This window comes from Chrysochloris asiatica, unplaced genomic scaffold (assembly GCF_000296735.1).
Source record: "Chrysochloris asiatica unplaced genomic scaffold, ChrAsi1.0 scaffold00007, whole genome shotgun sequence".
Lineage (NCBI taxonomy): Eukaryota > Metazoa > Chordata > Mammalia > Afrosoricida > Chrysochloridae > Chrysochloris > Chrysochloris asiatica.
The window spans coordinates 22,015,595-22,028,891 of NW_006408525.1; the positions used below are offsets into that span (position 1 = coordinate 22,015,595).

At 44.2% G+C, this 13,297-nt stretch overlaps 1 protein-coding gene across 1 annotated transcript in view; it reads left to right on the forward strand.

The window, feature by feature from the left end:
* Positions 1-5,508: 5,508 nt before the first annotated feature.
* TTLL6 (tubulin tyrosine ligase-like family, member 6) overlaps positions 5,509-13,297 on the forward strand; it is a 35,889-nt gene continuing 28,100 nt past the window's right edge. Inside the window, 7 exon segments of the mRNA XM_006878328.1 lie at positions 5,509-5,714; positions 6,907-6,947; positions 7,838-7,956; positions 8,103-8,233; positions 9,933-10,089; positions 10,854-10,997; positions 11,654-11,739. Coding sequence (XP_006878390.1) covers positions 5,536-5,714; positions 6,907-6,947; positions 7,838-7,956; positions 8,103-8,233; positions 9,933-10,089; positions 10,854-10,997; positions 11,654-11,739 — 857 coding nt within the window. The 5' untranslated portion in view covers positions 5,509-5,535.

The following is a 13,297-nucleotide window of genomic DNA, read 5'->3' on the forward strand; positions in this document are numbered from 1 at the left end:
TGAATAAAATAAAACTTGAAACATGTTACCCAATCATTCTGTTGTCTTAATCAACCACCAAATTATTCTCTCCTCCATTTATAGGCTATCCACATTAACTCAGCTCTGCAAAATAAAGCACTAGACATCTTCCATCCTTCTGTGTCTCTCCCACTACCTTCAGGGAAAAGCAGTGTAGTAAACCTGTTCAGTTCTTCAGAAGTGGAAATGAGGCATGACTCCCCAGCCAGCGCCTGTGTTTCCCAAAAAACTGAGTATGTTTGCATGAAATCATCCCAGTGCTCATTTCCTCCCCCTGGTGGCCAATGAAGGGCATTTTCATGCTGTCTAACCAGGATTTGGTTGGCAGCTTCTGGTTTGGACCATCCCAAGATCAAATCCCATATAAAAATGCTTTGGTGAAAGGTTTCTGTGTTTTTACTGCCCTAATTAACCTACTTGGAAAGATGAAATGAATGTTTCTGCATCATTAAGAAAAACTGAAGATGCTCTTTATTGCATTTGCTACATTGCTAGTACAATTTTCATTTTTTTCACTCTCCAAAGAACTGAGCACACATTACCTCTCCATCTGCCCACTAGCTGGCATAGTGGGAGCAGGAAGCTAGGGCTTGGGACCTGGTTCCACTGACTTTCTTTGTGTACAAATCCTTTCCCCTACCTGGTGTGGCGCTGCAGGATAATGTGTTGGACTGCAAGATCAGTCTGAACTGCAAGGTCGGTGTTTCAAACCCACCAGCCGCTCCTTGGAAACCCTATACAGGGTTGCTATGGGTCGGAAGTGACTCAACAGCACTTAACAAGAAATCAGAAAGTGGGCTTAAATAACCTCCTCTACAAAGCAAAGGGGTTGAACTAGACACTCTCGAAGGTCCCTTCCAGTTCTAATACTCAGGGGTTCCTTACGAGCTTAGAAAATGTTCTAATCAGAACCCTTGTACACTGTGGACATTGGTGGAAAGAAGGGGAAAGAAGACAGTGAAAATAAATATAAAGCAGAGCTATTCCCAGATTATGGAAAATCTGGGCAGATTCAGGCCGTTTGTTGGAGTTGGAAATTTAGAAACAGATGGCTTTAAGGAGAATCATGTGGAGCCAATTGATTTGAGCAAAGATGTCACCTTGAGGACTAAGGTGCGACTGACCCAAGCCATGGTATTTTCAGTAACCTCATATGCATGCAAAAGCTGGACAGTGAATAAGGAAGACCGTAGAAGAATTGATGCTTTGGCGTTATGGTGTTGGAGGAGAATATTGAAAGTGCCACGGGCTGCCAAAAGAACCAACAGATCTGTGTTGGAAGAAGTGCAGCCAGAGTGCTCCTTGGAGACCAGGATGGCCATATTTTGTCTCTCACACTTCGGACATATTGTCAGGAGGGACCAGTCGCTGGAGAAGGATATCATTTTTGGTAAGGTGGAGGGTCAGAGAAAAAGAGGAAGACCCCCAGCGAGATGGATTGGCAAAGTGGCAGCATCAATGGGCTCAACCGTGGCAACAATTGTAAGGTTGGCCCAGGACCAGGCAGTGTTTCGTTCTGTTGTGCATGAGGTCGCTATGAGTCGGTGCCGACTCGATGACACCTAACAACAACAAGTTGATCGCTAAGGAGCCCTGGTAGCAGAGTGGGTTAAGCTTTGGACTGCTAACCTCAAGGTTGATGGTTCAAACCCACAAACTCCGCTGTAAGAGAAAGATGAGGCTGTTGGCTCCTGTAAAATTTTACAGTCTCAGAGCCTCATGGAGCAGTTCTACTCTGTCCTAAAGGGTCACAGCGAGTCAGAAGGGACTCGATGACAGAAAATTCAGTGGCAGTTGGTTACTGGACTTGAAAGAATGGGAAGTCTACTTTTCTAAAACCTGGATTTTTATGAGAAGTTTGCACTTTCTAATTATTGCCAACTACTTTTATTTTAGGAGTCCTGGTGTGACGCTGTGGGCTAATGTGCTGGACTGCAAGGGTGGCTTGAACTGCAAGATCAGTGGTTCAAGCTTACCAGCAGCTCCTTGGAAACCCTATGCAGGGTCACTGTGAGTCGGATCTACTTGATGGCACATAACAACAACGCATTTTATTTTGAACTCCCAGTGTGGTGCTGTAGGCTAAGCACTCAACGACAAGGTTTGCAGTTTAAATACACCAGCTGCTCCTTGGAAACCCTATACAGGGTTGCTATGAGTTGAAACTGACTTGATGGCACTTAACAACTTTGATTTTAGGGAGCCCTGGTGTGGATAAGCACGGGACTGCAAACCACAAGGTTGGCGATTCAAACTCATTAGCTATTCCTTAGAAATCCTATTCAGTGAGAATCGCTGAGTCGGAAGTGACTTGATGGCACTAACAACAGCAACTTTTATTTTGGAGTCCTGGTGTGATGCTCTAGGGTAAGCACTGGACTGCTACCTGAAAAGTTGGCCATTCAAACCCACCAGCTGCTCCCTAGAAACCCTGTACAGGTTTGCTCTGAGTCAGAATTGACTTGGTAGCACTTAACAAAAACAGACTTTTATTTTAATACTATAACAACATCAAAACACTGCATGAATCAAACAAGCATTTCTTCAGGCTGAATTCAGGATGCTAGCCCCCAGTAGGCAACCTTTGAAGGAGATTTTCTCTTTTGGGAGCCTTTGGAGAGAAGTCAACATAATTCAGCCTTGGGGATTTCACAGGAAGGAGAAAGCTGAGGGAAGAGAGAATATGGAGGTTAGAGACAAACAGAACTAGTCACACATAGCAAGGACTGTTTGCATCTTCTCAGGTGCCATCCAGGAGACTCTGTCATAGGGATCTAGAGTGTAGGAGAATGTAAGCAAGAATGTCACCAGGAACCAGTTTCTTTAAAAGTGCATGGGCTCAGTTTTCTTGCTCAGATAGATCTCAGACCTTCTCATGCAGAACTATGTACAGCTTGATAATTTTTTTGTTGTTCCCTTTGAGGCAGACAAATGGAGGCAGCCTTGACTTGTTCCTATCACTTGAGCAAGAACTGGAACAAGGGCAAAAACAACCCATAATTCCAGAGGCCAAATTCAGGGTCGGTTTTCTCTCTCCAAGTTAACATTAACCTTTAGGTAAACGGAGCCACTCCTCCTTGAGGACTCAGTACAGGAGTTGTGAAGGACTAGGGGAGTGGAGCTAGCTGTTTACTTGCAAGGAAGGGAGCAGCCCAAGGTCAAGATTTCACATATCTTGGTCCTCTTGAACTTTAACAAGAATGTGGCTGTTCACTGAGAAGCATGGCTCCTCAGGGCTCAGGTTTCACCGGTCACTTGCACTGACCACAACTTTCTCCTCCTGCTCCAGTGTCCACATAAAGGACCTTGAGTACAAGTGGCAGCCCTCTTCATCAAGGAGAGAACGAATAGCAATCTTTGTCTGCCTTAATAAGAATTGTGCCTTTCCTCTTGAGGTGGTTGTTGAGAATTCAATGCAATTATGTATATGAGGATGCTTTGAAAAGCCTAAAGTGCTATACCCTATGTTATTGCTATTGTTAAGGGCCATCCAGTCGGTTTCCACTCATAGCAACCCTGTATAGGGTTTCTGAGGAACAACTGGTGGATTTGAACTGCTGACCTTGTGGTTCAAATTGACATTGCAGTTGAGTGCTTATCCTACACCAAGAGTCTATATCATACCCCGTATGGATTTACTATTAAATTATTTGTAGGTAACTTCCATAGTTAGCTTCACATTGTCAGTGTTTATTTGGGAAAGGGGCAGATAGAGTTGGAAGGGTACTGAGGGAAGATAAGTCCCAAAAGATGGTAGTGCTCTGGTAAGCCTAGTATAATTATAGATTACTAGTGGTAGTCCAAATTGTTGGAATCCCTCTGGGAAACAACATGGTGAGATATTTACATGTATGTGTGTATTCCTGGATGGTACAAATTAAGCACTTGGTTGCTAATCAAAACGTTGGAGGCTCAAGTCCACCCATAGGCACCTTGGAGAAAGGTCTGGCAGTTTATTTCCAAATAAAAAAAACTAGCCGTTGAAAATCCTATGGGGCACAGTTCTAGTGACACACATGGGGTTAGGAAAGACTCCACAGCAACTGATTGCTTGGTTAGTTGGATACACACACATCTAATATATGCATAGCCACACCCAAAGCTATATAATTATATATTCATTAACCCAGTATCCTGCTTCAGGAGATTTACCTTAAGGAAAGAATTCTAAAGAAGTAAAAGACTTTCTTACATGAAAAATGTTCATTTTAGAGCTATTTATATAAATATAAAAATGGAAAGCAGTGTGCATGTCCAACAAAAGGCAATAGCTGCTTAAATTCAGGCACAGACCTTTAATGGAATAGCACACAGCTATTAAAAAACAGAAACATGGAAACTTTGCCATAACTAAAGGTTGTTTATGATAGGATGCTAAGTAGGCACGAGGCAACTACTACAAAATCATTTATGTGTTACAATGATAATTGTATAAAAATAATTATGCTTAGAAATCAAGAATACATAACGAGTCAGAGTTGCTATGTTAGAGTAGGAGAGAGTTTTAGGTGATTTTCTACCCTCTCCCATCTTCCAGACATCTGCCTTTAATGTTATATTATTTCAGTAATAATAAAGTGGTTTGTTTTTTTTCACAAGCCAAGAGCAGGTAGTAAGTAGTAAGAGAACTACAGCCAACAAAGGAGAGGGGCAGAAATAGTGAGAAGGAGGTTGGTAGGCTCTTAAGAGGTAAAGATGAGAGGGCACAAGAAAGTTGAATTTTGGGGGAAGGGAACATGAATCAGTTGGGCCATGGCCATTCTGAGCTGCCCAAAGATAGACCAATCATATTCTTAAGGATTAATGAAGCAAGGACATTAAAACATTAAAACATTTTTTTTTTATATTTGAAATTTCAAATATCAAAGATGAGGGAGGGGAATGAAAAATTTTCTGGGTTGTGTTTTTCATTAGATGATGGGGGAGATAGCATCTAATTTCATAGTTGGGGGTGTCTGAATGTGGCCATCTGACCCTGGACTATAAGTCAGTCCCTACTCTGGGAATGTGAGTTGTATTAGCTTGCAGCAGGTTTGAAGCAGTGTTGAAACAGTTAAGAGACCTTCTCAGAGCACCTCACCTATAGCCTCTGGGACTAACTCCCTCACCTTGGAAGGCTTAGGGCTTGGTTCTGAGTGGCTGTCTCCAGACATTTGCTTACTTTAATAATAAGATTGTTTACCAGGTAGTACCATGCATAGTGTCTCAACTTGCTTCTCAAATCCCCAAGAGGGCAAAACCAAGGCCAGGATTGGCTGAATGAGTCCCCAAGGTCATATTCAGCAGTAAAAGATGGAATCAGTGTCCTCCCCAGCTTGCACCAACCCTGGTGGTGGAGTGGCATTTTCTAGACCACAACTCATCTCCTTGCCTTGCTTTGAAACCCAAGTTTACCAATCCACTTGAGCAAGGGAGGGGATCCCCCTGCAGGTGGATTCATGTAACTGCTGCTCCCTCTCCCCCTTCTCCAGGGGCCTTGAATATTTCCCCAGAGACTCCTCCCAGGCCACAGAGATGCTGCCTTGTGACACTTTGGAAAGTGAAGAGGGGGCAGATTCAGAAGAGAGGGAAGACGGTTCCATAGAAGGTCCAGGAGAACCCATCACCCTGGCTTTTGTGAGAGAGAACACTGGGGCACAGAAGGGGCTTCAGAATGCCCATCAGCAAGGCAAGAAGAAGAGGAAGAAAAAGAGGTTAGGATTGAAAGATGGGAAGTGGGCTTGGTGAGAACAGGAGGGAGCTGGAGAGCCTTGGCTGCTAAAGAAAGGGTAAAGGAGAAAGAATACAGAAATTGTATGTGGGATTGTTAACATCACACCACTTTTGGGTTGTAGAAATAGAATCCACTTTTGATGATTATTTTATAAAATCAAATAATTGCTGTATAAATTAAATCCATAATTTGTCCTAATTCCTAATCTTCATTCTATGAGTATTTGTCTCTAAAATACCCCCCTTTTTTTAAATTGGTGGGAAGAGAGGTGTTTTGTGTTCTAAAAAAAAAATGCTTATCATACTGTGAATTTTGTTGTTATGTTGTTAAATGCTGTTGAGTCAGTTCTGACTCATAGAGACCCTGAATAGGGTTTCCTAGGAGAGGTTGGTGAGGTTGAACCTCTGACCTGGTGGTTCAAATCGACCTTGCTGTCCAGCGCATTAGCCCACAGCGCTACACCAGAGTCCATTGGGAATTTAATACATTTACAGGGATTTGAGTGCAACTTCTGTGTTCCACTTCTTGCGTTATATTTTCCCATGTCTGACTCTATTCCAGGGGAAAATGAATCGCCCCACAGACAGACGCCAGAAAGTTTGCCCACTTTCTAACTCATGGCTTCTCTTAATTGGAGGAAAGTAAAAGGGACAATCAAGTATTTTGGCCTCAAAGATTTTCTGTTCATGTCTCTGGTGAGCCACTGGAGTAAAAGGGTTGAGGAGGTGATGATGTTAATAAGAAGCAGCAATCAAAATTAGCTGTAGCTGCAATTCCAAATGTCTACTGCATGGACAGAGTAATAGTACTCTGATTATATATTTTTTTCTGTCACTCTATACCCCTTAGGGGAGTCCTGGTGTATCTCTCTAGGATAAACACTGGACTGCTAAGTGCCAGGCCAGTGGTTCAAACCCACCAGTTGCTCCTTGGAAACCTTCCACAGGGTCTCTATGAGTTGGAATTGACTGAGGGCACTTAACAACAAAACATCCCCCTTTAAATTCCTGTCCTCAGTAATGGGAAAGGTAGAATCATACTGCAGAAGATCAGGCTGCCCCAACAGGTTGGATTTTATCAGCTCCACCATGGATGGATGTTTCTGGATACAGTTACTTTTCCGGCAAGCGTGTCTGTCTCTGTCTTGCTGCTTTCCTTCTTCTGTTTTCCAGATGATTGGTGATCAATCTAACCAACTGCCGATACGAGAGTGGTGAGCAATTGCCTAAGGGATCTATGTTGGGGACCCAAAGGCTTGGGAAGGGTCACTCCTGTGTTTTCTTGAGAATAAAATGGGCTGTCTTCGAATCCTATTCTTTAGTTCTCTTTCCAAGAACTCTGGGTTTTGTCCACAGTGGTATGTTCTCCAATATCTGTAATTCTTGTATATGATGCTTCGGGGATGTGATTACTGAAAAGGCAGCTGTTGCTGCACTCAATGGGTCTGCTTTAGAGCATGAGTTACAAATGAGCAGTCCATGGGTTGAATGTAGCTGACTATTTCATAGTGCAGAGCACAGGACTGTTGTTATTTTGAATTTGAATGCTGTAGGTCAGTGAGGGGCTCTCCTGTCCTCTACAGGCACTTCCTTCTGCTCAGGCCCATGCAGACTGAATTTGTGTTGGAGGCAACCCCTGGCCATTAATATCACAGGGACAGGACAAGAAGGGTAGCATATATATGGCTTTGGGGAATTTTTTTCTGGCAGTATCTCTCACTAATCAAGCTTGGTTCTGACTGATGGTAAGGATTAGTTGTACTCCTTGAGCATTCCGTGGCTGAGTGTTTGGTGGAAAGCCAGTGGCCTGCTTCCTGGCAAGGGGAAGCCAGGGTGGGTAAAACATCCACCAGAGAGACCTTTCCATGGGAAGCTTAGAGCATAGGCTGTGTCCTTCAATAGCTTTGTATTCTCCATGTTCCTTTCTTGGCAGTAGTGAGTGTCCAGACAGGACAAGATAGTTACCAGTCCTCAGGAGACCAACTCACCTTTAAGTGCTTGGTCTGGGAGCACCTTAAAGCACAGCCTCCTCACCTCATGCACGTGCTCCTTCCCCACTTCCTGGACTAACTAACTGGTCTTTCTTTCTCCAACTCCATCACAGTGCGTAGGGCTGCCCAACAGTATGGCCTTCGAGAGGGAGGGGAAAGCGATGACTGGACTCTCTACTGGACTGACTATTCAGTGTCACTGGAGCGGGTGATGGAAATGAAAAGTTACCAGGTATCTGGGTCAGAGCTGGCCCTCAGTATAAGTGTGGCATCTACCTAATAAGGCTGCCAGTGAGGCCCCGTTTTATAACTGTACCCAACAAGGGAATCTCTTGAGTAAGTTCCCCCATTATTCATGAATTCTGGCTTCCTTTGCAGAAAATCAACCACTTCCCAGGGATGAGTGAAATCTGCCGCAAAGACTTGCTGGCTAGGAATATGAGCCGAATGTTAAAGATGTTCCCTAAAGATTTCCACTTTTTCCCTAGGACCTGGTGTCTTCCTGCTGAGTGAGTGTCCACTTGTGCTCCCATTTCCACTCACCACCCCAAGTTTTAGTTCCCTTTTGCCCCTGATTCTCTAGTTACTACTTTCCCTTCCCAAAGGTTCTCCCATTCCTCTCTGTACTGTTCAGGAGGCAAAAGAATACAGGGTATGTCCAAGGTTGAGAAAACACAAAGGCTTTGCCTATAAAATTAGATGATATTTCGGGGCAGGGTGACTTCAGTTGGGCTGAGCATTTGTTCTGAAAAGAGTTTGTTGTGAATTCCAATGTACAAAGGGGCTTCAGAAAGTCTGCTGAGAAAGGGAATGAAAAGATAATGAATAGGATTTTCCACAAACTTTTTCAAGCCCCCCTTGTATAATTGATTGTTCCAACTATCTCTTTGTGCAGTTTCTGAATTCTTGAGCACCAAGAACACCTCTGGAGAGAGTGGGGTAATGGTTAGCACCCAGGCTAGGAGCAGGGAGTGTATCTGCCTTTGTTCCAGGGCAGTGTCTGGAACGGTGAATGACACTTGGCCATTTCCCTTTTCTGGTTTCATTTTACGCATCTTGATACTGGACATCCATCTATTCCTGGTACCACAAGTGCTCTAGACTACATCATCAAGAAGCAGGAGAAATGTGGGATGTCATGAGCATAACCAGGGGTACAACCTGGCTGTGGGGATGGGGTAGGGTAGTGAAACATTACCCTTGCGTTTATTTTCTAATGGCAAGGACATCACCCAGCACTCCCTACCCAAGAGACAGCAGGTCAAAACCAAGAGTTCCAGGTTTTCCACCTCTTTCTCTTGTCTGGAAAACTCTCAGGGTTAAGCAGCAACTAGAAAAAAAAAAAGGTGCTTCCCATCAGATTCCAAGGTCACGCAGGAACATTGTGGTTAAGTGACTTGCTCAGTGGTCACAGGTTTTCCTCGGCATTAAAATGCAAAACAAGAGGCATAATAAGATGGAGACTCACAATCCATTAATTTGGTTTCTTTCTTTCTTCTGAATGTACTTTCTTCAAAGTACACTCAAAGAATGTAGTTTGCCCTCCTACATTTGCAGTACTGGTATGGCACTGTAAGAGCACGGGACGGCTCATCACAAGGTCAGCAGCTCAAACTCACCAGCTAGTCCTTGGAAACCCTATACAGGGTCGTTATGAGTTGGAATAGATTCGATGGCCCTTAACATCACAACCACACTTGGGCTGAAGTAGAGGTGTTACAGATGAAAACCTGTAGCCCAAAGGAGGTTAAAAGACTGAAACAAGGTCACAAAACTTGTCAGGGTATGAGCTAGCTCCACATCTATGTACAGGCCCAGAAAGTTAACCTACCCAGATCATTGCTGCCTTTATGGGGTACACAGTGTGTATCAACACTTTTCCCGCATGAATACCTGGTGATGAGCATGTATGATAATGAGAGAGGTATCTTTATCCTAATGGAATAGATGATGAAACTGAGGCTCAGGCTAGCAAAGAGCTAGACAGCTGGTGAGTGGTATTGTCTGAATTCCCTCCAGAGCCCACACTCTTTCTGCTGTGTATGTGCGTATGTGTGTGTGTGTATGTGTATGTGTGTATGGGTCTCTCTAGCTGCCAAATCTTTGGGTGTCTGTCAATATCAGGGCTTTTGTCATATGAGTTAGGGTTTCTTCTTTTCCATTGCATCCCAGCTAAAGGTGTATCTCTTTCCTTCCCTGTTGTGGTAGCTGGGGAGATTTGCAGAACTATAGCAGGTCAAGAAAAAATAAGACATACATTTGTAAGCCGGATTCAGGCTGCCAAGGGAGAGGTATATTCATCACACGGAAGGTGAGAGAAATCAAGCCAGGGGAGGATATGATCTGTCAGCTCTATATTTCAAAGGTACGTCCTCATTGGGATAATTTATCACCCATGGCAACCTCAGGCTTTAGCTTCACTGGAAAGAATGTGAGATGGGGAAATGAGAGGGAGCAAGGCTGAGTCTTGTCTTCTGTATTGGACTTTGTCAGGCCAAGCCTTTAGAACAAGATTGCTGATAAGCTCTTGGGCCAGAGTGTCCCTTGCCCTTGTCAGTTGGTCTAGCCCTACCAGACTGGCCCCTTTCCTCTTACGGGTGACAGCTGTCATCTGGGGGCAGGAGTAGGAGGGATTGTGGTAACTGGTTTTACTCCCTGGCTGGAGGTCAGAGGTCACAGTGGCATAAGCCTATTGCAGGATTGGAGCCCTCTGCAAGTGTGTGTAGAGGAGGAAGAACTGGATTCCTGGGACAGGAATAACCAGGAGACGGAATAGCTATTGCAGGGGGCATTCTTGCAGAACTGCAGCAATTACACGGCCCTGGCTGGTAACGATCTGTCCTTTCATCAAGGGACTTTATAATGTTACTTGGTTTCGTTGTCAAGATGACTCTTGGTTGTAGTTACTTGTGCCATTTGACAGAACAAAAAACTGAGGACACTGTACTTTAGTGACATCTACCAGGTCACATGTTGGGGCAGCACTAAAGGCTCCTTACACCCCTCCCAACCCCAGGCAAGTCTGCAGGATATTGTATTAGGCATTATGTTGAAACTGATGCCATGAAAACAAGCTGGCAGTTTCTGTTTCTCCTCTGATGCTGCGTGACCTTTGTTCTCACCCCGTAGCCCTTTATCATTGATGGATTCAAGTTTGACTTACGGATTTATGTGCTAATGACATCCTGTGACCCTCTCAGGATTTTTGTGTACAAGGAAGGACTGGCCCGCTTTGCCACGACATCTTACTCCTACCCTTGCTCAGACAACTTGGTGAGCTAAGGGGACACACCACCTAACCCTACCCTTTTAGCATGGTTCAAAATCCTGGCTAAACCTATATTATCAATATATTATGGACGAGGCTATCATTGGCTGAACATTTAATATGTGGCAGCATTGATGGACTCAAGTGTGGCAACAGTAGAGAGGTTGGCCCAGGATTGGGCAGTGTTTCGTTCTGCTGTGCATAAGATCGTTATGGGTCGTTACCGACTCGATGGCACCTGACAACAACAACAAAAGCTTGTATAAGTTCTCTCCTTAAGGAGCGCTCAAAAATAATGATTATTATCCCCATTTTACAAATGAGAAAATTAAGGCCCAGAGAGGGTAAGGGTCTTATCCAAGGTCACACAGCTAGGAAGAAGTGAGGCTGGGACTGGTCGCTGGGTATGCTTGGCTCTAAAACCAGCCCGATGATTCCATGATGCTCAGAGACAAAAGGTCCTAAGCGAGGCCTCAATTTTAGGAGGAGCTGGAATTTCTCATATTGTTCTTATTTTCCTTATTTTGCCAGTTTAAATAAACCCTAAACCATCTCCTTTCTTATTTATCCCTGTAAGCCCCAGGAACCCGGGAGGGCACAGGGAGAAAGCAGGAGACTACCCTTCCTGCCTGATCCCATAAACTTGTGTCTCTTTTCCCAGGATGACATCTGCATGCACCTGACTAATTACTCCATTAATAAACACAGTTCAAATTTCATTCAAGATTCTCACTCTGGCAGCAAGAGGTAAGGAGTAGCTTCATTTTTCTTTCCTTGTCTTGCCAACCTCAGATCTGTCCTCTGGAATACTACCTAAACCCTGTCAGTCCCCAGAGAGGTTTCCACCCTGGGTCATATGGTCTCAGAAAATATTGCTTTGCCTCTAAAGTCAGAACAGATTTCTTCCTTTCTGCTCTCTGTGCTGTTAATCATTAAAAGAAGGCCCCATCGTAAACCCTGGGAGGCTGGGAGGAGGAGAGACAAACACGAGCGGTTTCCCCAGCAAGATACACACAACACACCAAAACATACTCATGTTACTGATGGTCCTTCTAACGTTCCTCCAATCAACAGATATTTATTGATTGCTACTCAGGTACTTTTCCTCAGCCTGTGGGTCCCTGGGGTGTTTCTCCTTTACCATTTCTCAAAGGATAGGTTCCTGTGTCTTAGTGTGGCAGGCCTGGGACTGGCTGGCTTCTAAGATTCCCCAAAAGAAGGAGGAAATCACAAAGAAATATCTTCACAAAGGGGCTTTGGCATCTAATTATCTAATCATATTGCATTCGAATATTAAGAAAAAGGGAGACTGAAGAATCTGAATATGACCAGGTAAAAATGGAAAGGAAAAGGAGAAAGTATTTGTGGTGGCCAATTGTGTATTGAAAGGAGCTGTGGTTAAACCAGTTTACATACCTCAATCCATTACATTCTTCCAGCAGCACAATGAAGTGGGCATTATTGTTATTAGTGCTCCTATTGTATATGGAGGAGCTCTGGTAGCATAGTGGTTATGAATAGGGCTGTGAACCGCAAGGTCAGCAGTTCAAAACTACCAGCTGTTCCATGGGAGAAAGATGAGGCTTTCCACTCCCATAAAGATTTACAGCCTCGGAAACCCAGTGCAGGGTCACTATGAGTCAGAACCGACTCCACAGCACATCACAACAACAACATTGTATATGGAGTCCTGGTGTGGCGCTGTGGGTTAATGAGCTAGACTGTAAGGTCAGTTTGAGCCACAAGGTCAGCAGTTCAAGCTCACCAACTGCTCATTAGAAACCCTATACAGGGTCCCTATGAGTCGGAACCGACTCAACAGCACACAACAACAACAACAACATTTTGTATATGGAGTCCTAGTATGGCACTGTAGGATAAGTACTGTACTGCAAGGTCAGTTTGAACTGCAAGGACAGCTGTTCAAACTCACCAGACTCTTCTCGGAAACCCTACACGAGGTCGCTATGAGTCGGAAATGACTCGATGGCACTTAACAACAACAGCAATTTTGTATATGTGACTCCTAGTGTGGCACTCTAGGATAAGCACTGAACTGCAAACCACAAGGTCGGCACTTGAAACCCACCAGCTGTACCTTGGAAACCCTGTACAGGGTCACTAAGAGTCGAAATCAACTCAATGGCACTTAACAACAACATTTTGTATATAAGGAAACTGAGGCATGGAAAGGCAAAGTAACCTTCTTAAGCTAATAAGTGATAGAGCTGAGACTTATATCCAGGCCATTTGCCTCCTCACTCTGTGCACTTAACCACTAAGTCATACTGTTGTGTTCTGTACT